The sequence below is a fragment of the Lissotriton vulgaris genome, chromosome 4_1 (assembly GCF_964263255.1).
Source record: "Lissotriton vulgaris chromosome 4_1, aLisVul1.2, whole genome shotgun sequence".
In the NCBI taxonomy this organism is placed as follows: Eukaryota; Metazoa; Chordata; class Amphibia; order Caudata; family Salamandridae; genus Lissotriton; species Lissotriton vulgaris.
The window spans coordinates 407,280,069-407,305,612 of NC_141691.1; the positions used below are offsets into that span (position 1 = coordinate 407,280,069).

The window sequence follows — 25,544 nt, forward strand, 5'->3', positions numbered from 1 at the left end:
GGTTGATAAACTTGGCACTCCTGCCGCGCTCCTTCTGACAGACATGAACAAGGCTTTTTGACTCCATTAGTTGGAATTATCTTTTTGCCTTGCTAGCTCGCCTTAACATCGGCCCCCAGATGCTTGGCATATTCGCCTGCTATATATAGATATAACCGCCCCAGTCCGTGTGGCTGATTTGATCTCTAAACGCTTTGCTGTCGGACGTGTGACGCACCAGGGCTGCCCGCTCTCCCCTTATCTGTTTGCTCTAGCTATGGAGTCGCTCGCGACTTTGGTACGGATAGACATGCAATTGTGCGGTTTTGAGTGGGCGCCGGGCATCTCGGACCGCATAGCACTTTATGCGGACGATGTACTGTTCTTTCTCGCTGATCTCGACCGGACTGGCCAGCTCCTTCTCAGCATTATGCAGATCTTTAGTGAAAACTCCAGCCTCTATATGAACCGGGGAAAATCCTTTTTGTGGCCACTGCAGGGTGGAGATCGGCTGGGTTACGGGCACAGGAAGTGGTTGTGGCCCCGGACGGCTTTAAGTATTTTGGTGTGCATCTCTCTTCGTCTCAGGCCCTGGCATGGAATAAGAACCTCGCCCCCTTATGGACACATGTGGAAGACCAGACATGTGTTGTCCCACATACCTCCATCTCTTTTTGGTAGATCCGGTATTTTTAAAATGATTTCTCTGCCTCGTCTCCTTTATCAGCTACAGAATTATCCCTATTCGATAAAACCTACATGGTTTCGTCAATTGAATGCTATTCTCGCCCGGTTCTTGTCTAGGGGCGGTGTGTCGCGGGTGGCTTTGAGCACTTGCTTCTAGTCTACTTACTCCGGTGGAGTGGCCACCCCGGATGTTCAGGCGTATTATATGGCCTCCCATTTCCTTGTTCTCAATGACTAGCGGTATGGTGATCGTGGGGACCCGGCATATGCGGTGGAGCGCTGGCTGCTGGGAGACAATGCATTCCACAGGGTTCTCTATTCAGTAGCACAGCGTTGTGAGCTACCACCTGCCACAGTCCTGATTTTTAAGATCTGAAAGGCGGCGCGCCGTCAGATGGGGTGGTGGAGGTTGGCTTACTAAGGAAACTCCGCTGTGGAATAACTGACAATTACCACAGCTGACAACACCTGTCCGACTTCCGGGCTGGGAGGCCATTGGGATAGATACAGTGGGTGCAGTTGTATGTGGATGCACTCAAGTCTTTTCTGGATATTCAAGCAGATTACGATATGCCCCACACACAATTGTACCACTATTTCCAGTTCTGACACGCCTTTACCAGGTACATATCTCACTTAACAGAGATTCCGGGATTTAACCCCATCGAGGCGAAGGTTTTCATGGGAGACTTAGGGGGATCATAAAATTACTAAAATAAACCGCACACTTATCAATAACACCCCAACCACACTCCATAAAACTAGAGAGGCATTGCAGAAAAAGATCTAGGTCCCTTGGAGGAGGATGACTGGATGGAGGTTCTGGCATTCCCACGCAGCAATTGCGGCTCGCTTGCACCTTATCTAGTTTAAATACTTACACAGAGCTTACTACATCAGGCATAGGCTGTGGCTTGCTGGACTCATCCAATTCCGCACTGATTGTGCTGCAAATCTATAAAGGGTACATGCTTACATACTGGGTGGGCATGCCCAGCAATGTCAAAATTATGGAGGGGGGTGTTCACATGCCGTCTGTGGTTCTGGGATGGGTTGTTGCTTCCTCACCGAGACTGACTATGTTACACATTACAGAAGACATAGGTGGGAATAGATATAAGTGCCACCTCCTCTCTCTGGGCCAAACACTGGCCAAGAGAGATATCGCCCGGGCCTGGAAAGATGAATCTTCGTAGTCGCTTGGGGTGTGGAAGAAGAGAATAGATTTTTGCATGGGCCTAGAACTCCCGGTTTTCGAGGCAAGGGGATGCCCCCACAAACATTAAAAAATTTGGAAACTGTGAGCGATTATAGGGTACTATATCTGGAGCCTCCTCCCCCCCTACCTGGTGTTGGCGAGCCCATAATATGATATTTGTTAGATGGCATGTATGTAGTGCTTGTAATCGATTTGATTATGGATGGCAGAATCTTTCTCTCCATTTAGGATTCATATATTTGTTGAGGGGAAGCAATGTGGCACAGTTGATTTTTTCTTCTTTCTTTCATTTTTTATTTTTAGATTTTCTTGCAATGAATCTTCTGTGGAATCAATCCTTTATTAATGCTGAAAATGTTGATTCATATATTTATTACCATGTATATTTGCATTGGGTGCCCTATGAGGCACTTGTACTATATTGGATGTCAACAATAAAATTATGTTTTGAAACAAGCGCAAAAGCTTTAAGAGGAGTGGCGATTTTCAAGGAGGAAGAGAGAGGTGTAATGACTAAACTGATTGAAAAGTAGGCTTCAAAGGATTTAAAAATAATGGAATGTCTGGGACTGAGTCCACTAAAGAAGAACGCATAAACACAAATAAATACATTAAAACCAGGGTGGGTTTTCATTTAGAGGCAAAGGCTTGGAGAGGTTTTTAACTACTACTTGAAGGCCTCACAATACTACATCTTTGCCACCATGGAAAAAGGATTTGGCATGCAGACAGACAGGTCTTACCCTCAGAGCTGACACCAAACTCAGACACCTGGGCACTGGACTCGGATCTTTCAGCCATCTTCTTCCTTAAAGTAGAGAACATACAAATATGTACACAAAAAGACCACTGGTGAAGTCTGTATTACAACAGCTATGTATGTCCAGCCAGGGACTGGAGGGAAAGAATTTTTCAGACACTGCGTTAGTGCGGAGACATGATAAACCTGGACTCGCCATTTGCCCTTAAGAAAGGCATAACTATATTTAAGAATCCGCTCCCCTCAACTCCAGCTAAAATATACACATACACACATTTGCGCGTACACACACACACACACACACACACTTGCGGAAAGGAGCAAAGGCAGATGAGGAAGTAAAGGAAAATGAATGGTTTAACTTTATTTCCCGGAGTCCAAGGAGTGCTTGGGAAGTGCGTACAAGGACAGTCAACAGATATACACAGCAGAACCAATTTGTTTTCAACTTTCTGAGCAAATGGTAAATTCTGAATTACCACCAGTTTCTGCATTTGATCTCAAAAGTGGATTTTTATATCTTTGACTCAGTGCATAAGCATTTTAGAAATTTCTGTGCCATATTAGCTAGAATGACGTGTCACTTCATCTTGCAATAGCATTGAAGATGCCTGCAGTGACGTGTTCGATGGAACACGTCACTGGCTGTATTGCTCATTGGTTTACACTACCCTTAATCATGGTTGATTGCATATCCCTCATGAAAACTGTTATTCTTCCCAAATTTTTATATTTATTCCTCAACATCCCTTATGATCCCAGCCGCCACTTCTTTAGTACTCTCCGATCAGAACTGATTAGACTGGTATGGGGCGGTAAACAGCCACGCATTCAATCGGACACACTTGTGCGGCCTTATGCGCAGGGAGGCTTTGACATCCCGAATTTCGAATTATACTATATAAGCGCACAGGCACACTTCGCTCACTTCTGGTTTCACTCACCACATTATACTCCACATGTCGCCACTGAACACTGGCTTGCAGACCCAATCCCACTGGATGGCATCTTACTCTCCAGCGTTGAACTTAGGGGGCGTTGACTGCACCATAAAGGCCTGGGCTCGCATCTTGGATCGCACTTCCGAATCCTGCCTCTATCCCCCTTCTAACACTCACCTATCACCCAAATGTGGCATTATTGCAGGAGGGCATATTTAGGAAGATGGCCCGCACACGGAATATTCGATGATTACCTGCCATGCGCATCTCGCGCTAAATGGGTGGCAGAACTAAATCAGGACCCAACCGATGACCAATGGATGTACTGCTGCAAGCAGATGGAACAGGTCTCCTCCAATAGTAGTCTCTGTGTCATACACTACAGATTCCTCCACCGCAGTTATTACACCCCGGTCAGACTTCACAATTTTGGCTTGCGTGACTGACAGATGCGACAGGTGTCAGGCAGAACATGCAGACTTTTTACACCTAGCATGGGGGCGCCCTGGGGTACTTTGCTATTGGCGAATGTCCTCACGGCCCTGGACTCTATGACTTCGGCACCCATCTCCAGATCACCACTTATTACACTCCTAGGGTATACTGAACATATTCCTGTCACGTATTGGAAATTCGTGTCCTTTTGTCTAATGTCGGCTAAGCGCAGAGTGGCCTGTAGGTGGGGCCGAGCACCCAAGTTTAAGGAATGGCTAGGCGACATGATCATTTGGCAAGATCAACTCTGCACATACATACTCCCCCATTCCTCATGCTCCGTGACATTTGGGGCCCACTGCAGTCATACCTGCTAGAACACCCGACCAGCAGTGTTCCCAGTAACGTGCGCGCCCACGCGTGCGCCCACGTCTAATCCCCCCAGCGCGCAGTGGTGCGTGTGGTGCGCGCATCCACAGCACATCTTAGAAGAGCATTTGCGCCGCCGCTTTCAGAACAGGAGCGGCGCAAAAATGTTTTATTTCCGGCTGGTGGTGGCTCATGTGCTTGCTGCGGTTTTTCCTTTTTAATGGAGCGCAGCTGAGGGCTGTCTGTTGACCATTGTGAAAATATTCCTGTTAATTGCAGCACCATCGTGCGCTGCAATTAACAAATATTTTCACAATGGCCCACAACCAGCCCGCAGCAGCGCTCCTTTAGGAGAAGAAATGCAGAAAGTCCAAAAGCACGACATGTGCTTTACACATCGTTTTTTGGGCTTGATGCAGGTCTTCCCTTAATGGAGCGCTGCTGCGGGCTGATTGTGGGCCATTGTGAAAATATTTATGTTAATTGCAGCGCACAACGGTGCTGCAATCAACAGGAATATTTTTATAATGGTCAACAGACAGCTTAGCCGTGGTCCATTAAGAGAAGACATGCAACCAGCACAAAAGAAAGACGTGCTAATCACACATTGTGCTTTTAAGCTTGCTGCACACCTTTTGTTAATAAAGCCAGGGCCGGACTGGGAACAGATGAGCTGCACAACAGTAACAACGGGCAATCATGGAAATATGACAGAGTTACGCAAACTATGCGCTGTCCTTGCATGACCTTGCAGAAAGCATGCAGCAAGTAGGTGGAAAAGCAGGTGTAGGTTTATCATACTTAATGGCATGTCCACTTGCTCACTGCGCCGAGACAGCCGTTGCTTCACGTTCACATTGTCTCCAGGACTTCGAAAGTTCTGGTACCAGGCACTAACATACCGTTTAACCTGCAACCTTTCCCGATACATCCGAAATCATTGAGAGCAAAGATAGCAACAGGGCCACGTTCACGCTGGAACGATGGTGCGTGCCATTATTTACATTTTTCTTCCCACCACCCCCATTCTCCATTTGCACCCCCACCTCTTATTTACGGCTGGCACTGCTTTATATACTTCGGGTGTTTTTATACAGAGCGCACATAGGCGCTTTGTGTGGATAACAATTGTGCTATTTAAATAGATGAAAATGTGAAATACAATAAAAGCAGGCAGCCTGGGGGCATATGAACCCCGACCAGACCATTTTCAATTTAAAAAAAAGCTTGCTGGAAGGGTTTCTCTTAAAAAGGGGGGTTGATGGATTAAACATGCATTTCTATGTTAAATGCTAGCAGCTTTCTTGTTTTTGTCAGAACGAACTTTCATGAGTTGTCTCGCGCTGGGTGTTCTTCTCTGTATCCACGGTACGAGTTATAGAGCGGCAGATTGTGTGACTTTTTTAAAGTTTTGATGTTAAATGCAGCCCCGTGTATAAGTGTGTTGGGCTCTGCAATTAACATGAACACTTTCCAAAAGGCATGTACTCTGCCGCCCTCTATTAACAAAAGGCACACAGCAAGCCTAAAAATATAACGTGTGCTTTTACAATCACTAATAAATGTTAGTGATTCTGAAAGCACACATCCTGCTTCTGGACTTGCTGCATGCTTTTTGTTAATAGATCGTGGCTGCGGAAAGACTGTGTACATTTTTGAAAGTATTCATGTTAATTGCTGCAATTAACATGTATACTTTCAAAAATGCACACAATCTTCCCGCAGCCATGCTCTATTAACAAAAAGCATGCAGCAAGCCCAGGGCTTTAAGTGGGCTGGGTCCTGCTGATGCTTAGTTTTTAAGACAGGTCCCAATCAGGCTTTTCATTTTTGCCCTCACCCTTAGGGTAAAGAAAAAATCTCAACTGCTGAAAGCCTTTGGTGTAACTTCAGAGGACTTTTTAAAAATCATTTCAGAACTGAGGCATTTTCAATATATTCAACAAAGCTGTAGTTGTTGCTTATTTATCCTATGCAAATAACAACCATTGACAAAGTCAATAGTCCTGGGTTGTTGTAGGTATAATGTTACTTATTGTGTTCTATATCTGGATGCAATGACAGAGGCAGCACAATAACGGTCGGGGGGCATACTATGCTAAGCAGAGATTTTTAGCTTACGTGTTTTTATGCCATGCCCTCAATTACATCAAGCACGCCCCTTTGAGAGACCCCCAGTTTTTTCATCTCACTTAAAGCCCTGAGCAAGCCTAAAGGCACCACGCGTGCTTTTAGAATCACTAACAAATATTAGTGACTCTGAATGCACACATGGTGGACATCTATGTACATTCCCCCCCTGCGTATCCAAGAAACCATCTCCAGAGCAGATAAGTGAACTCATGATTATCAGTTTTAAAGAGTGGAGTAACCCCTGCCTTGGTAGAGCCAGCTCTGTTCTAAAGAGTCTTTCCCTGATGACCTTGAATAATACTCCTTTAATTTATTTTTTATCTGAGTAATGTGTGAGATTGTATTATAGACATTTTTTGACAAATGTGGTTTTGTTTCATGCAGCATCCATAAAAATTGTTTCTTTTAGATTTAAACAGGATATCGTATATGAGAAATGGTCCACCACCACCACCCTACCATAACGACCCTGCCATAACCATAAGGACCCTACCACCACCCTAACCACCACTCTACCCAAACCAGCACCGCTACGCCTATTGACTCTACCACCACCGTAAACACTATCCGATTAATAACCATTACCCTAACCTAACCACCCTAACACCATCAATTTCAAACCTAACCACCCTAACACCATCAACTTCACCAACACTCCAACTCTTTCACCGTCACACCCACCTTCACCACCACCCTAACCATCACCGTTCTAACCACCTCCACTCCAACTACCTCCACCACCCTCACCACCATAAACCCCTAGCCACCTATTGACCTGGCTGCCATATCTACGGAAATCCATATACGAATTATTTGCAGTAGTATTAGTGGGTTTCTACTGTGTTACCATAGTGGAAAAATACATCACTATCCCTGAATATTAACTATAAACACATTTGGAATTTGAACCAGTGCGTCTATGCACTGTTTGTGATCTGGCCAAAAGGACACGAGAAAGCTGAAACGGGATCATAAATTCAAAGCTGATCTGCACAGAGACCACCAAAATCCATTAGGCCGAGGACGCTGAAAGTTCTTAAGATGTCCCTGAGCCGCCACTGTGTAGTTAGTTAGTAAAGAAGAGGTTCACTGGCACTGTGGAATGAGGCTGGTTGCTCCATTTTCCTAATATATATATATATATATTAGTGTAGCTTTGTCGTGATTGCATATGCTGTGCACTGCACTTTCTCATTTCGAATCTGACCCAATCATTATACAGCAGTCATCAACACAAAGGCCACCCCCCTGGCTTGACTGGCCTTAGCAGGCAGCAGGCATTTGCCTGGAAGGCTGGGGCAGTTTTAGAGCAGTGGTGGCCAGTTGTGTTACTGGAGGCAGTTTTGCAGCAATGCTGCAATATGGTCCCTCAGTAACAAAAGCACCAGTGCTGGGGACCGGGTTTAAGTAGTAGTGCTTGACACTTGGCACCCCCACCCCCCTACACCCCATCTCTGGTGGGTGGGAGTCAGTGCAGCAAAATTGCCAGCGCTACTTTTTTGGGTTTCCTGTCCGGCCCTGCCTGCCCCATCAAACAGGCCTCCTTCGTACCAGTACCTAGGTCATTTATCTGCACAATCAAGCAGGAATTCCAGTTTCAGAACCCCTGTTGCTGCACCCACACATGCAGTGGGTTCTTGGTGCACATTGCTGTGGCTGGAGCGCACAGAGACCTCACACTGCCGCACAAAGAAGGAAAAGAATTAGAGGGAACATTGCCTACCAGTACTGTAGATGAGCCATGAGGCCTACACACTTTGTGCATTTAGATACATGGCCCTCTGTGGAGAGAGATCTGCTGTATGTGCCCTCTTCCAATATGTCCTCGCTATCCCGGGCCGGTCCCCACCGGTCCCCCTCTGTGTACATACGATTATTGTACCAACAGTACAGGTTACCCCGACCTTACTATATACAGCATTATTACATGCTTGTAATGTATTTTGGTATCCACTGACTCCATTTGCTCCAAGTACTACAGCTCTTTATTTGATGAATGTTTCTTGATACTGCTCAGAACGCAATTGCATTCTTAATGTAACTGCTGAGGTGCTGATTGTATATTATTGACGGAATTGAAATAAAAAAAAAAAATAAAAAAAAAGAAGTAGTGCCCTTCCAATGCTCGCGCTGGAATGGAGGTATTCATTTTTTTCCCTTTCTTCTTCCCTGTTGTCTATTGTAGTTTGTTCCCTTCTGCCGCATCAGTATGTGTACCACCACCAACCAACCATCCCTACACTACAACCCTCATCACAACCACCAACCTACCCAATCCACCAACCTACCCAATCCACCACCACCACCACCCTACCATAACGACCCTGCCATAACCATAAGGACCCTACCACCACCCTAACCACCACTCTACCCAAACCAGCACCGCTACGCCTATTGACTCTCTACCATCACCGTAAACACTATCCGATTAATAACCATTACCCTAACCTAACCACCCTAACACCATCAACTTCAAACCTAACCACCCTAACACCATCAACTTCACCAACACTCCAACTCTTTCACCGTCACACCCACCTTCACCACCACCCTAACCATCACCGTTCTAACCACCTCCACTCTAACTACCTCCACCACCCTCACCACCATAAACCCCTAGCTCACTGGTTAGAGGCGGCAGACCCGAGAGCAGAGGAAGGCCCGGGACCAGGGTTCGATTCCCAGCGCGGCAGGTTTCTGGACCAGGGTCAGCGGACTCGATAATTCTCTTGCCTCGGTGACCACTCTGATCAGCGTTCACACTCGGCAACTCTGGGCATTAGCTTGCCTCATCTTCACTAACGGCCCCACCAGACCGCCGGGGATGCCTGGTCTCACCCTGGAGATACCCATTAAGGGACCATCTCTCAGGGAAGCCAGGAAGGGTTTCGCAGCGGTCGAAGCGCCTTGGGACCCTCCGGGTAAGTAGTGCGCTATATAAATGCCTATACATACATACATACATACATACTTTTCAAGTTCTCCCTCATGTCTTTTCAACTGTGTGCTTATCCCCCATTCCACTCACACTCTCCCTCGCCTGTGTGCTTGTGTTCCACTGGGCTGCACATTGCTCTCTCTTGCCTGTGTTGTGTACTTCTCCCACCACCCTCTGTGTTGCTTCCAACCAACCACACTCTCCTTGTTTCTTCCCCCAACTGCTTTGCCAATAACTTTTTTCCCCTAAGTTTACCAATCCAACTTGGATCATTAAATAAACAAATTCCCAAGCACATTTTGTATGCGCTCGCATGTATGGTGCTCGCGTCCACAAAATGAGACAACCACTGAGGCGGCGTCATAGTACTTTTCTTTGTCGGTTTCCTCTGCAGTGGTGCTGCACAGCATCACTAAAACCAAAGCCAACAGTTCCCCAAGGAAAGACCTATAGCCTTAGCCAATACTTGTTATGTTACAGTAACATATTTGTATAATTCCTTTCAATGTTAATCATCTTCTTTAGTGGCATAAGGGAGCAGACACCTGTGTGCCTGGTGTAATTTGACGTCAGGAATTATGGAGAAGGGTACACAGATAGTGACCTTCCATAATAAAAACAAATTAACTATCAATGGCAGAAATCACCTCCTCTATCCGGATGTCCAGATTTAAGTGCTCCGCTTGCAGGGGGTCCATGGAGGGCAGGGTGACCGAATCTAGGTATGTGGCCATGGCCGCCTCATCCGGTGGCTCACCAGCATAGAGATCTGCGTAGAACCTGCGGAATACATCTGCTATGTGGGCGTCTTCCGTCACCACCGCCCCAGAAGGGTCAGAGATCTCTTTCACCAGCTGACTCTGGCGCGCCACTCGGAGCCTACTGGCCAGCAGTCGGCCACAACGGTCCCCCCCTGTGCAATAGGTATGGCGCAGCCGGAGCGCAGCATATTCCGCGCGGTCCAAGTCCAGGGCCGCCAGGAGTTTCCTCGCCTCCTTAAGCTGCCGCCAAATTCTGGGGGCCCCTGTCCTGCGATGTATCTGTTCAAGCTTGCGGACCCGATTGGTGAGTTCTTCCCTCCTGGCCTGTCGTTCTTTATTTTCAGCAGAGAAGATCGCCAAAAATTCCCCCCTGAGGACTGCTTTCAAGGCCGCCCACTGCGTTGCCCGGGTGGTGTCAGAGTTGTCGTTGTGGGTCAGATATTCCCGGATCGCTTCCTCGACGCGGTTCACTACCTCCTTCCTGTGCAGCAGGGTGTCGCGGAGACGCCATGTTCTGGGAGGACCAGTTGCCGGCGGCAGACACAAAGTGGCACAGACCGGGGCGTGATCCGATAAAGATAACACTCCCATGTCTGACCCCGAGGCCAGTGCCAGCACCGGAAACATGACCAGGAGATGATCTAGCCTCGCATACGTTTAGTGTGCGTGGGAATAATACAAGTATCCCCTGTCTGTGGGATGCATGTGTCGCCAAAGATCAAGTAAGTCTACTTCCGATAACCGTGCCCTACATCCGGCGGAGAACTCCCCGACCTGCAGGGAGCGCTGCGCCGACCTGTCTATGGCTGAGTCGAAAACCATGTTAAAATCTCCACCGAGAATAATATATCTATCTTGCGAGGCGGTGACATCTACAATCGCCGATTGCAGGAAACGTTCCTGCCGTTCATTAGGGCTATACAGGGACCCAATCGTGAAAGTAAGCCCTCCAATCCTGAACCGGTACGCTAACAGTCGTCCTTTCTGTTCAGTGAGTTTGTGGAGGATATCCCCTTTAAAGTGCCTGGCCACCAGTATCGCCACCCCGCTGTCTTAGTGGTACAGGAAGAGAAGAACTGTGACGGGAACTTATGTGAGTGCAGCCTGTGTGTGTCCTGTGGCAGCAGATGTGTTCTCCAGGAGAGAAAGCACAGCCCGCAGTTTGACCGGGTTATTCAAGCCCCTGACATTTAGAGTCACTACCTTAAAAGTGTCAGAAGGCATAAAGGAAGATGTAGAAGAAAGCGTTAAGGCCCCGCTCGGGCAAGGCAAGGCGTATGAGCGTCCGTAAAGCTACCAGGAGCTGCAAGGCATAGAAGAAAGTGTAAGCGATCACATAGCTTCCCCGCCTGGGCAAACTAAGGTGTATGAATGCTGCCAAAGTGTCTAGTAACTGCGCAGTGCACTTGACGGCCCACCCCCCTTCCCAACTCCCGGATCCCCATCCCCACCCCGGACCCCCCCAACTCCCCGTGAACATCCCTCAAACTGCCCACCCCACCCCACTCCTTCCCCGTCCCCCTGTAACCCCCCAACGATCCGGTCATGCAAACAGCCAGCCTCCCACCTCCCCAACTGCTCCCTCCCCTCACCCCCCCCTCAGCCAACTGTCCAACAACCCCCATTGTCCAAGTCCGGTCCTTAGTGGACAAGTCTATGGAAAGTTATTCAAGTGGACGTCCAGCCACAACACACCCCCACCACCCCCCCTCCCCGGAACCCCCGAACCTGCATTGATGAAAAAGCCATGTCGATCTCCCCCCGGAGTGCATTCAGGCCGTCAGGGCCACATCACCAGACGCCGTCTCTCTGGTCACCTCCCGTACTGCACTGTCCATTTCTGCCCGGACAGTGGGTGAGTCCGGCCGCACGGGCATAGAAGGAGACCGCCTTCCCCGGAGCGTCTGCCAGCCATCTCGGGTGCCGCGTCGACGGCGAGGGGTAGGTGCATCTTCATCCGTCGCGGTGATCCCCAGCACTCCACAGGTGTCCTGCAGGGACCGGAGTTGGTGCAAAGTTCCGTTCCACCGAAAGATGAGCCGGAAGGGATGGCCCCTGGAGTACTGCGTGTCATGTTCCCTCAGGAAGTCCGTAGCCATTTTAAATGCCTTGCGTTTTTGCAGCGTAATTGCGGACAAATCCTGAAATAGGGCCACCTGGTGTCCCAGGAAATGTAGGGACTGCTGCTTCCGCGCTTCACGAAGAATCCGTTCTTTCAAGGGGAAGTCCGGTAGAAAGGCCAAGATATCAGGGGCCGGCGCTAAGGCCCGGCGCGGCAGGCCCACTCTGTGCACCCTGTCAATTCTTATAGGAAAGTCCCCTGGTTCGCCCAGTATCTCCCTGAACAAGTCCCTCAGGTATCCGGCGACGTCGTCGCACTCCTCTTTAGACGGAATACCCCGGACCCGAATGTTATTGCGCCGAGACCTATTCTCAAGATCCTCATTGTGCGCCTGGAGGTCAAACTGCTGGTCCCTTAATCGTATCACCTCCTGCTGTAGCTGTGCAATCTCCTCGTCTCGGGAGTTGCCGACGTCCTCCACAGTAGCCACGCTGTCATCCAGGGAGTCGACTTCTCTTCGCATCTCCCGAACCTCTTCAGCCACCTCTTGCTTTAATGTCTGGAAATCATCCCTTAGGGAACTGAACAGTGACTCCAGGAAGGACCTGGTTACCCGGGGTTCCCCCCCCCCCCCTCCGCTCCGTGGGAGCTGCTCGAAGGGCCTGGAGCATGTTGTTGTCTATCCTGTCTCGGGGTACCCCCCTACCCAGCATTTCCGGCAATGTGCGGTCTCCCTTCTTACTCCCTCTGGTATCGGACATCGTGAATGTGGGAGAGAGCGCTCAACGATGCAGTCCTCTGTCGGGGCCCCGTGATTCGGTACCAGGTCAGGGGCACCCTCCGTCCGGTGGCGATACTCCTTGCGGGGCTCGGGCCCTATGACACATCAACTGGAGCCTCAGCCAGCTCGCGCGCCTGTCTGCGGGACCCCAGGACGCACCGAGAGGCCCGGAGGCGATTGAGGTCCACTTCCTGTGTTGGTCGTAGTAGCAACGTACTGAATCTGGAGGCCCGGCTGTGCCGCTCGGTGGTCAAGGCCCGTCACCACCGCCTAACTGGTCGTCTGCGACGTGGCCGGTCCGCCACGTGTTTCCTCAACGTAACCATGTAGCCCTTCTCGCCACAGCGCTGGTGTCGCCTTCGCCAGAGTCCGAGACACACATTGGCTGGCTGCTACTGCGATCGAACTGTTCCCCTTCAGCCAGGGAGCGAGTATGGCACAGTCTGTGCGGTCCGACCCCCGCTGTGTCGCGGCCCCTTCAGGTCTCCACAGTTGTTCTGGGCCTCGCGGTGGCAGGCTTCGGCCTCACTGCGGTGTCGGAAGGTTCGTCAAGAGCACCTCCACCTCCAGTGCCGAGGATCGGCAGGCCGCGGGGAAACGTGCAACCAGAGGCCTACTTCCGGCCGCGTCCCTGGACTCGCGTAGCGACCCCAAGCCGGTCCGCCGCTTCAACCTCCGGTACGTGCAGACCCAGTCGCCGCGGGCTCCCGCCTGGGTGAGAGCGATGTCCGGTAGCCGTGTCCGGCAGGCCGTGCTATGCGGAGGCTCCTCGGAGCGGCCCCCCACTTGGTTTCTCCCCCTGCGCTGATCTCTGTTGGATCAGGGGGACAGCGTGCAGCCTCAAGCCTACCGGCAGGCCCAGACCCGGCCCGTCGTAGTAGTCCACGCCGGCTCCACACGTGGGGAGGTCATCTCCGGGCGCTATACGCACCGTGTGCATCCCCTCCACCGGGTCTCGCCAGGCTGTGCAGGGACTGCCCGACACCTCCAGGCGGTTTGTGTGCCCTTGGGTCAGCTCTTCCGCGGCACCGTCTGTCTGTGGCTCCGGCCTCTTCAGCGCTAGGCCGGCTCCCCGAGTCTTCTCCGTACCCGGGCGCACTCCGGAGCCCCACAGCTGCCTCCACAGGGTCACCCAGAGTTCCGGGCAGCGCTGCTGTGCGCCGTTTCGATTCCGGTGCCAATCTCCACGCTGTTGGGGGGAGATCAGCAACTATCAACAGGTCAAGGGCCCAGGATCACGGGAGCTCGCGGACGGCGAAATCATTACTTAAATGGGAGTAATATACTACTGTAAAAATAACTGGCCATCTTTAATTAATGATTGTGCCTGGCATGGTTCTGACATACACTTCCATTTAAAAAACAAAAAAAGCATAACTAAGGAAGTGTTCCAATTTGTCTTGTGATGTGGTTTTACCATTATGGAAGGGATTTCTATTTATTTCTCCCTTAGTACTCATGACGCACCATATAATGCCATTGTTTCATTCTCACACGATACAAAATAACTTTGGTGTTATACTGTATACTGCCTTACTCTCGGTGTTTTAGAGTATAAGCCCTTGCAGTCTAAACTTTATTCTTTTTGTGCAAATAAGGTCATCTAACATGTTATTTCTAAAAAGAACTACATACACATTTGCGTTCTGTCCGTAAGTTAAAGTGCTATTTACTATAGGTTCCCTTACGATATAGAAGTTCCCACACCACCCTGCCAAACAAAGGGTCATTAAGTGACTGGACTGACTGTTTACTAAATGCTCTCACTCAGCAGAAAGTTCATTGAGCAACTCTCGCCAGGCAATGGCAGTGTCCAGACACAAGGGTATGCAACACTCTCTGCCACTGAGAGGTGAAGCGCCACTAAACGCCTGAGGGCTGTGCCCATGCCACGGACATTTCAGTCGATAAACCATCTGCCCATTCATGTGGGTGGTAAAAGGTATGCATGGCAATTTCACTTAGCTCAGCAGATCTGAAAACAAAAAGTAGACTAGGATTCTCACAAAATAACTAGGACTTTAATATTTATATTCTTTTGACTAGAATATTATTTGTTTTTGCCAGAATTTGTATTATCATTAGATTCTAATCAATAAATCCTACACCAGGTTAGGAAACAAATTCCTACACTCATAATTACCTACTAATTGTACTGATTTGGGTGTCTGAAACTATTCCTTATCATTCATGTTGCCGGGGGGCTGGGAGACCAGGCCAGCAAAACCCAAAGGGGGTGGGGGTTCCACTCTTGGGGTCTCAGGGCCACAGAGACACCGACAATTGCAATGGACAGAGTTTGGGGGGGCAGGCCGGGTGCATAGGCATTTTGTCCAGTGGGTCGTAGAGTTTGCAGCTCCCACAGTTCTCAGTGCACCCGCAGAAGAGAGAAAAGAAACAAAGCAGCACAACTTCTGCGTGGAGATGGCTTCTGGTAAAGTCCCTCAATGTGCAGGTCGGTGATGTTCGGACTGAACACCAACAAGCCTCTGTGCTTGCAAATGGTTTGGTACCTTGGGTAGTGTTGTAGGCGGGCTCCTGGTGTCTCCAACCTTGGTGGGGAGACAGATCAGATTTCCTGGAGCAGGATGCCCTCTTCCTAGGTGGCCTCTGCGTGAGTGGAGTTGGTGGCCAGCAGATTGGTGTACCGGACGTCGCTGTCTTTGCCTGCAGGAAAGTAGCTCCTCCACTTCAACAGAGATGGAGACGGCTTGTGCAGCCTTCTGAGACTTTTGGAGGATGCACAGCTGCAGGACGAGTTGGGTCTTCATGATTGTCAGGAAAGGAGCAGGCAGGCAGGGTTTGGCGCCAAAGTCTACAGCCCATCCTCTGTTCTTGCATTCTTTGGCTCTTCTTTGAGTTCCTGGTGTCAGAGGGCCACCTAAATACTGAATTTAGGGACGTTAAGGGGAGTGAAGGGTTAAGCCTATAGGTTACTTACACTTGGTGCCAATACTCCCCCTATATGACAACTTCCTGTGGGGATAACCCTGTTCCATGGTTGCTAATTCAACCAAATGGAGGCGCAACACGGCTACTTGCATAGCTAATTTCTAGTCTGTCCTGGTCCCAGATGTCGGGGTTTCTGGGGTCTTATATTAAAGGCGGTAGGGACTTTGAAGCCTCTGGCCTGGTTATATTAAATCACTAGCCATCTGGCTGGAGGATGTGTGAACACCTTCCTCGGGAGCAAGAATTATTTTTGGCGTCCGAGAGCTTGGGCTCTTACCTGCATGGGGTCAGAACATGTCTGTGGTGGCAGGCTGGACAATACCAGATAGCCAAAACACTAAGAGCCTGGTAGGTTTGCAGGGGCGCCTCTAAGGTACCCTTTGGGTGCGCGTTTTAATAAATCAACTACTGCTATCAATATGAATTTATCAAGACAATTTATTTGATACCAAAAACCATAGGTTTCAGTAAAGCCATTGTGTAGCTGGGGAACTCCTAATGACCAGTGCCCAGTACATATACTTACAATGGCTTCCTGTTAACTTGTACTATCTAGTAATCGAACTAGACAGCACACGGTCATATCTGCTCAGGCATACATGTCCTCGCATGTAATATAATGCATCCTGCCCTAGGGCTGTAAGGCCTGCTGTAGCAGTGACTTACATATATTGCATGCAGTGTCTGTGTGCATGGCACATAGGGTGTGTGCCAAGCTGTGTTTTCCCACTCGTTTGCACCATTTCACGCAGCCTGCAATGGCAGTCTGCATGAGTTTGGTGGTGGGTATTAGGGTGGCACAATACATGCTACTGCCCTTAGGGACCCCCTTGAGCACCCATGACCTAGGTACCAAGGGTACCATTTACTATTGACTTCGAGGTGCTAAAAGGTCTTACGAACTGGGGTACAATTGAATAGGTACCTGTTTTAGGGAAAGAGCACATGCAGAAACCCAGTGCACTTCAGCAAAATTGCATCAGATAACAGGCAACCAGAGGGGGTGACCATGTCAAAAAAGGGCACCTTCCAACTGTCTGCATTTGCTGAACAATGTAAAATCATTGACAATTAGGGTTTTATAGTATTTATTATTTTGACATTTCTGTCTGCATTTAACCATATTTATTTTTTGATTAATTTTACCTGTATTAATCCATATTTATTTTGTGTTTTGTGAACAAATGAAGCTGAAACTAGTATATTTCCACATTTATTTACCCAATAAATATGCACTCATAGTTGAATGCATGGCAATGATATGACCACCCACAGATGATAATGAAAATGACATGAAAAGCCGTAGCCAGCTGCAGGGGTGCAGGGTGGGGGGTGGATGGAGGGGTTTTTTGTTTCTTTCTTTTTGGTTCTATGGGCCTTCTTTTCTTTTCCTTTTTCTTTCTTTTCTGGGTTTCGACGTTTTTCTTATTTGTGGACAGCAGCGATTCTGGCGATTTGTTGCATTGTATACTTATCTATCCTGATCCTACGAGGCCGGAACTATCTCGTTGTTCTGTGATATCCTGATCCTGTCTATCCTTCAGAAAAAACCTTGAAAATTAGACCTCAATGCCTCTGTAATTGATCCTTCGCGCATTGTCGTATTGAAATGTACTGCATTTGTGAGCCCTCGGGCTCTTTGTTGAGCTGTATGTGCGACTTTCTATAAATAAAGGTCTTCCAAAAATAAAAAAATAAAAAAGAAAATGACATGAAAACATGCACATTGTATTATCAACCGTCGCATATGTACTGCTATTAAAACCTTCGGACTAAAATGTCATTTTTTGTTAACCCTCTTGCCTGTCAATTCGCACAGCAACCTGCCTGACAGTCATGACGGCCAGCTTTTAGAATCACTCAAAAACAAACTAATTAAATGTTTAATCCATTTTTAAAAATAAGTACAAGCTGGAAAATAAATGGTTTTGTATCTGTATTAATCTGGGAGGTGAGTGGAAGGGGAAATCAGTAAAAACAGAAAACAGAGCCTCATTTAGATTATACAAAGTAACATTAAAAAAGTAACAGAGATAAACACCACAACAAAAATGTGAGATGGCAAACTATGGCAAGAAAATAATAAAATTAGATTGACCAGTATTTCCATGCCCGCAATTGATTTAAACTGATAGGGTTAAAAGGAAAAAGAAATGAAGCAAAACTATAGTAAATCTCAGGACATGATAGGTTTCTAGATGAGGAACAAAAAGAAATTACTAGGTATACATGCATAGGTCATACTGCTATAAACAAATAAAATACACTTTGCAACAAGCATGTTACAAAATAAATATAGCATGCATTGTACGTTTCTAGGCATTTGGTAATAGACAGAGAAAGTAAATGTTGAAAACTCGGCTCTTATTGATAACAGTTCTTCCATACTTGCTAGTTAGAGTGAAACCTTTCTGTCATTAAATCAAGTTCAAATTACTCTTTATGTATATGTGGCAAAGAAGCCTGTGATCTGCCTCTGTAACCACTGTAATTACAGATCGAATTAATCTATCAGTTTTGGGAAAATTAACAACAGAGGATGGCTAAAGATACACATCCGCCTAGGAGTAGATGACAGGCTTAAATCTTACTATGCTTTGGTGTGGATTGCTCCTTCACCAAGGCAAAAACACCGCTTTCATCCTTCTATGGTTCAAATATCAGCCAGGAAAATTAGTTTAAAATCCCTTTAAAATGATCACATTCAATGATCAAATATACATGCATGTAATCAAACCTTGATCAATATCTGGAGTTAGCATATGGAATCTGAGCACTCAAAATCTATATACTCCACTAGATTAGCATGCAAGAGAGGAAAGTGCTTAAATCCTATACTGTTCTAGTCTTATATAAAAGACAGTTATTTGCTATTAGGCAAAGACCCCTTGAACGCTCACTGCGGGTGCTCACGACTAATGACTTAGTGGAAGAAGCGGAATCCAAAGTTTCTTTTTTCCTAAAAAAGTCAGGGCTTCCTTCTCTTTTCGGTGTAAAGACATCCACGAGTAAGGGAACATGGTAGCACTAGGACAAGAGTGACACTTCAAAAACTTGTCAATACCCGTCTGTGTAGTGCCAAAATAAGAGTCCTGCTGCGGTCGAAAGATACTCTTAAATGCCAACAGTCAATTTGGACGACTGGTAATTAAAGTCCATTGTTCCGTGAAAAGCACTGAACATATTCATGTCCATCTGGTTCCAAATGCCGACAATAAATTAATAGGACAGAAAATGTATTCAAAAACATATATGGGTTCCTTCGAACGGTATACATTGACGTATTACACATGCCATACAACAAATATAATATTGCAGAAGCAAACTCATTTAACTTTTAAAACCTCACAAACCACAACATAAAGATCTAACTAGAGTTAGGTGGGCACAGAAAGTCTACAAATACAAGTCCTTCAACAATCCTTTCCACACACTGTAAAACACCTGTACGATTGAAATTCTAATAATTATGGTGAGATGCCACCACAGAAAAAACAAACATTTTAAAAAATGTTCCTTGAGCTCTCCTGGTAGATGAGTTGTGCAATAGTATCAATTAGAAAAAAAGACTGAAACTACTTTCTAAGATTAGAAATAAAAGATTACGGTAATGGAAATTACATTATTTTTTCTTCTTCCACACTTACCTACATGTCATTGACTTTCCTCGGTGGAACAATTCACAAATACACAATTTTTTACCCTCACACGCATGACCACTCTACATATTTCACAATACACAATTCAAGGCCAGCATCCTGTACGGAACAATGTAGGGTTTGGCGGACGTACAAGGGTATGCTTCTGCCTCCTGTCTAGACTTGCTTAAGTAAATGATGCCACATCTGAGGGTTCCCTCGACACTCGCAACTAGGCAATTAACTTGAACAAATCTAGATTATTGAGTAAAACACTTTACCCCTAGTATGATGTTTATATTATCTTTTCTCCCCCCTGCAGTAATGTTATGTATAAATAAATACCTTTTCTTTCCATCGAGTGAGCTAATGGCCTCCAGGAGTTTACGATGCTTCCTCTCATCATCACTGCCCCCCTGTAGAGGACAGAAATGTACCACGTGAGTAAGGGATAACAGCAAATAAGGCAGAAAAATCACAATTCTGACTCCAGTAATGTTCAAAGTAAAGTTATTTTGTAATCGTTTTTGTGTGCAAATTGTTTCATTTTCACATTGTATGAGTTTATGCAGCCCAGGAACAACAAGATCACCCAAAACCAAGATGCACAGGAGAAGGGAAATCCAAGAGCAACACCAGCTGGTTCACAGAGTTGAAACTGAGGGTCTTCAGCAGGTCTGCACTGTCCCGACTCATTCTTAATCTGTTAGGCGCCCATGCCTCCCTCCTCCCTGGTACAAGACCCAACAATTGCTCGTCTGCCTTCAGACTCCTAGGCAGGGAGTTCGATGGGAAATGTCATCACGATTGCATAACTGTGCTATCTTCCTAGCTTGTATGTTCCATTGATTTTGACTTTTAAAATCATATGTGAGACACCAAGTCCAGTTACCAGTGGTGAATAGTGTAGTCATTGGTCTCAGGCAGTGACCTGCCACTGACAATTTTCAAAAAATGACTTGTATAATTCAAGATAAAGGACTTAAAGTATTAGAATTCCTTGGAGGCTCCAAAGTGGGTGTGAGCCCAATACTAGATCTGTCTCACACAGGATCCTTTCAACATATTTGGGGTTATGATTGGTTCCCAGAACGTGATAGTACTTTCTGGTTTTCTTCATAGATCCAAATGTTAACTTTTGCAAATACTTACCTGTAAATCAACGACATTCTCTTCGTTGAAGTTAAAACACTGACTAAAAGTTAGTGAGCATTATTTACTACCATAATGAATTGAAGTTTATAACTCTTTTCACCTCCTAGACCTAGAAGAATTCTTTAAAAAAAAAAGAAAATTCTTTTGATTGGTAGTAAGAACATTAAGATCATCATACATACATTGTTTCAAAAATATCAGTAGCTGTGAGATTACCCTGCCAGGGGACCCCGAGTACAGTTCTTATAATCTCGGAGAGGCAGTTTGCAGGCTTCTTACATAAGCAGATTTATTTTGTACTAACCCAGCCCTAGTCTTAGGTACATAATTTCTAATAAAGCCAGCGTGGCGAGCCACTCCCCACCTAGCCCGAACTGCAGCCACTTGTGCGACCGTAGGAGTGATCCGTGTGTATGTGCTAACCTCCCATCTTCTTGCTGTGGTTTTTGTGTAATACTAAACGAAACATTTAAACATGTTGGTGCTATTGACAGCATCTGGTGGTTACTGCATCCACCCTCCCATCATTTTTCGGTCTATGATTAAGAGAGGTCTTCCCGTGTTACTGAGTGATGCAATGGGTGCTTGAGTGAAGAGTGAATTAGTGAAAAAGGCTTAGTTAATCCAGGAGATCTCCAAGGCAGCGGCATGTGAGCTAGCTATTGGCCGACACTCAAGTGCATGTTGTGGACTAGGAACTGTTTCCTCAGTGAGGGATGGGCCCAAAGTTATGATCATTACGGAACTGCGGAAGAAAGGGAGGGAGCCCACTGAGGTGTCCCTCAGCGTGGGCATCGGTGTCCTATTCCGTGATCGTTCAGTGTCGCTCCCTCCTGTGGGGTCTGTCCCCTGTGTGCTGTCCAGCATGATTCCCCAAGTCTCTAGGACACTGTCAGCTTTCTCGTCTGTATGGACTTCGCATAGACGGCATTCTTCCTCTACCCTCCATTTGGAGGGGGGCTGCAGCTAGCTTCCAGTGGATAGCTATGCAGCGTTTCGACAACACCAGTCTCAGCATGTTGAATTTATGCTGCATGTGAGTTGTTGCCTTGGGGATCTGTAGCACACCCAGCTGGCAGAGATTAACTGTTCTTCCCCCTCTCTTAATGGTGCAGGTCGGTCCTTCTCCCACCTGCCCTGTGTCTCTGTTAAATCAAGTCTATGATCTGTCTTCAGGGCCCTGTATAAACGAGATATTAATCACTGGAAGGAGCCTGGATCTAGGATTGTGCATAGAGTACTCGATTTCTCTGGCTCAGTCGGGAAGGTAGTCCAGATTTCGCTGACAGTACGTGTTATCTTTGCATACTGGAGGAAGTGGCCTTTCGGGACCCTATAATGTTCTTTTGCAGCCTCAAAGAATAGGAAGGTGTTGTTTAGGTAAAGGTCCTTGAAAGGAAGACACAACGCTGGAAGCAAGAGGTGAGTTTATTGCATCCAACGTCCTCCAGGTCCAGGCAGCAACTGCCGAACCAGAGATCCCATTCTAGAGTGGAATCCCAGCACATAACAATAGAACGTCCACCCAAGTCCCAACACACCCCCCTTCCTTCTCAAAAACAAAAAAACAAGAACGATAACGGAGCAGAAAATCAGCATAGCGAAAATGAAAAAATAATAACAAAAATGGAGAAAAATAACCAGGTTGCAACATTTTATAATCATGATATCTGGCAGGAACAAACTTCAATCTAGAAGAATATTACATTCATTCCTATATTACAAAAGATAAAGTCCAGACTGTTACCAAAAAATTAAACAATAACTACTGTTGGATAAGAGGTAAGTCACTGGTAGCAAGTTGTTTTGTTGCACAGAAATGGACATATAACACGACGTTTCGGTCCTAACGGATCAATTCACAAGACCATCATCAGGACGGGTAATGAAATATATACCGATGACCCCTGGAAGAATGACATAAAATTACATTTACTTATATTATCCCTAGAATGTTGCAAAACAGTTAAAATTATTAACATTTATTCATTACATCAATTTGCATGAATTATCAGTTATGTATCTCGCCGTTTGGCTTTTCTTAAAAGTCTATTTAAATTATTCAAAAACATACACTTGATCCAGACGGTGTGGCGACGGTTCAAGTGTGGAGAAAATAATTCTAAATATAGGTCAATTGAGACTCAGGAGACAACAATATCAAATGTGTCGAGGTTACTAACTTACTTTGAAGGAGAACTGTATTATGGCCAATTTAAAGATGAATTACTTTTGTTGGTGACTGGTTCTCACTGTAGTTGGCCATAATACAGTTCTCCTTCAAAGTAAGTTAGTAACCTCAACACATTTGATATTGTTGTCTCCTGAGTCTCAATTGACCTATATTTAGAATTATTTTCTCCACACTTGATCCGCCGCCACACCGTCTGGATCAAGTGTATGTTTTTGATTAATTTAAATGGACTTTTAAGAAAAGCCAAACAGCGAGATACATGACTGATAATTCATGTAATTCATGCAAATTGATGTAATGAATAAATGTTAATAATTTTAACTGTTTTGCAACATTCTAGGGATAATATAAGTAAATGTCATTTTATGTCATTCTTCCAGGGGTCATCGGTATATATTTCATTACCCGTCCTGATGATGGTCTTGTGAATTGATCCGTTAAGACTGAAACGTCGACTTATATGTCCATTACTGTGCAACAAAACAACTTGCTACCAGTGACTTACCTCTTATCCAAAAGTAGTCATTGTTTAATTTTTTGGTAACAGTCTGGACTTTATCTTTAGTAATATAGGAATGAATGTAATATTCCTTGTGCATCAGATTTCTCTATTTGTTTCATTCTCATGCCTTGTGATTTTACAACAAATAATAACATCTTTTGATAAAAAAATCCCTTGTGTTGCAAATACTTATTTTTCTAGCTAGTGTGGTAGTCGTTTTTCCTCAAGTAACTGATATCTATATTAAATCCAGCAACTGATGTTTACAGTTTGAATCTCAACAATTGTTTTCAGTATAGATTCTACATGCTGTCAAAAATATTTCAGAATAAATCCCTTGCGGGCAACTAATACTTTACACATCACTTGCCCAAGCCCGAGAGGGTATATTGGGTTACCCACCCCCCTTTTTTTCATTCGATCTAGAAGAAGCACTTCTTAGAGGAACGTGATCATTGCGGACACCCCCCCTCTCATGAACACAGGCATTGCGGACACACACCCTCTCTTGAACACAGTTAGGTCCAACAAGCGGGGAAGAATGAACGCCTAACTACTTATTGACGGAGTCAAACATGGACTTGGGCACAATAGAAATGTTAGACTTGTTCCAGACAGTGCCATCATCCAATACCACCACACAGTCTTTCACAGCAGTCCCCCTCTTCAGGAATGAGAACCGGGACTCTCCTTTATGAAGAAACTCAGGTTTCCTCATCCTCACCCAATCCCCCACCATGATGTTGATCGGACAACGTAAAGGAGGTCTAGCATCATACTTGGCTTGGACAGCTGATCTGACATCAGTCAGGGCAGACAAATCTTTAGCATTCACAACTCTCCTAGACATCCATTCCTTGTTGAGTTTTGAGCAAGCCACCCTACCTCTCAACAAAGAAAACGGGGCAACACCAGTGCTAACATCAGGCGTAGTTCTCACTGCCCACAGCATATCGCTGATAGCACTCCGCGAATGCAAACCATTCACTAGGGCTAGTTGCAGGTGTTCTTTAACAACACGGTTGAAGCGCCCAACTAAACCATTACTGCGGGGGTGATAAAGAGATGTGAAGATGTGTTTCACACCAGCATCCTTCAAAAACTCTTGCATCTCCAGGGAAGTTAATTGAGTACCATTGTCCGACACCAGTTCTTCTGGGAAACCTTCCTGAGAAAAACATCTTGCAAAAAATGTATTACAGTAGTGGAGTTGACACAGTCAACAAATCTGACTTCTGGCCATTTGAACATATAGTCAATCAGAATAAGGGCATATTTGGGCGGACAGCCAATAAGACCAAAAGGACCAGCAATGTCAAACGCCAATTTGGACAAAGGAGAATTATTTACTGTAATGGGTTCAATAGGGGAGGGAAGGGTTACCTGAGATGTGTCACTTGTGACACATGCACAACAGTCACGGACAAAATGCTCAACATCTTTGTCAAGAGCTGGCCACCAAAAATCTTGTCTCACTCTGCGCTTCATGGCTCGAATCCCCGGATAGCCTTCGTGAGCCAGTTTTGGGACCCATTTCCGGATGGGGAAAGGTACTACTAACAACCCAACTCTACTTAGCACACCATCGACCACAGATAACTCGTCCTTAATCCTCTTATAAGGCACAAGTTCAGTAGGTCAGTCCTTGTCACAGGGCCACACTCCCACCAAAAGGTAAATGACCTTTATGACATCAGCATCCTCAGCAACGCCATCCAACCATTCTTGCTCAGAAAGAGCACAACCAACAGTATTCTCCAATGAGCATACCGCACATACTACTTCCAAATCGTCACAACTAGAGGCATCATCTCGACTAGGAAGGGGCAACCTCGACAAACAAAGCGGCAACATAGTTTTTTGCACTAAAATGTAGCACCTTTCAAGAGTGGCCAAAATCTTATTAATGTTTGGAAGTGGTTGGCGATCAATCCAGATGTTAGCGTTAAGGTCTCCGGGATCAACACACATCCTGAGACATTTGTCAGATTTTTGTGCCAAAACAATGGGGCGAGCCATTCGGAACCCTCAATCGGTT

The 25,544-nt window shown here is 46.3% G+C and overlaps 1 protein-coding gene across 2 annotated transcripts in view; it reads right to left on the bottom strand.

Annotated features, from left to right (window-relative positions):
- UTP14A (UTP14A small subunit processome component) overlaps positions 1–25,544 on the bottom strand; it is a 459,924-nt gene that overhangs the window by 388,386 nt on the left and 45,994 nt on the right. For both annotated transcript variants that reach the window (XM_086918807.1, XM_086918806.1), the window contains exons 3-4: positions 20,001–20,071; positions 2,629–2,693 (exon numbers count right to left, since the gene is read on the bottom strand). In XM_086918807.1, the coding sequence (XP_086774933.1) occupies positions 2,629–2,693; positions 20,001–20,071 (136 nt within the window). The remainder of the gene's footprint in view (positions 1–2,628; positions 2,694–20,000; positions 20,072–25,544) is intronic.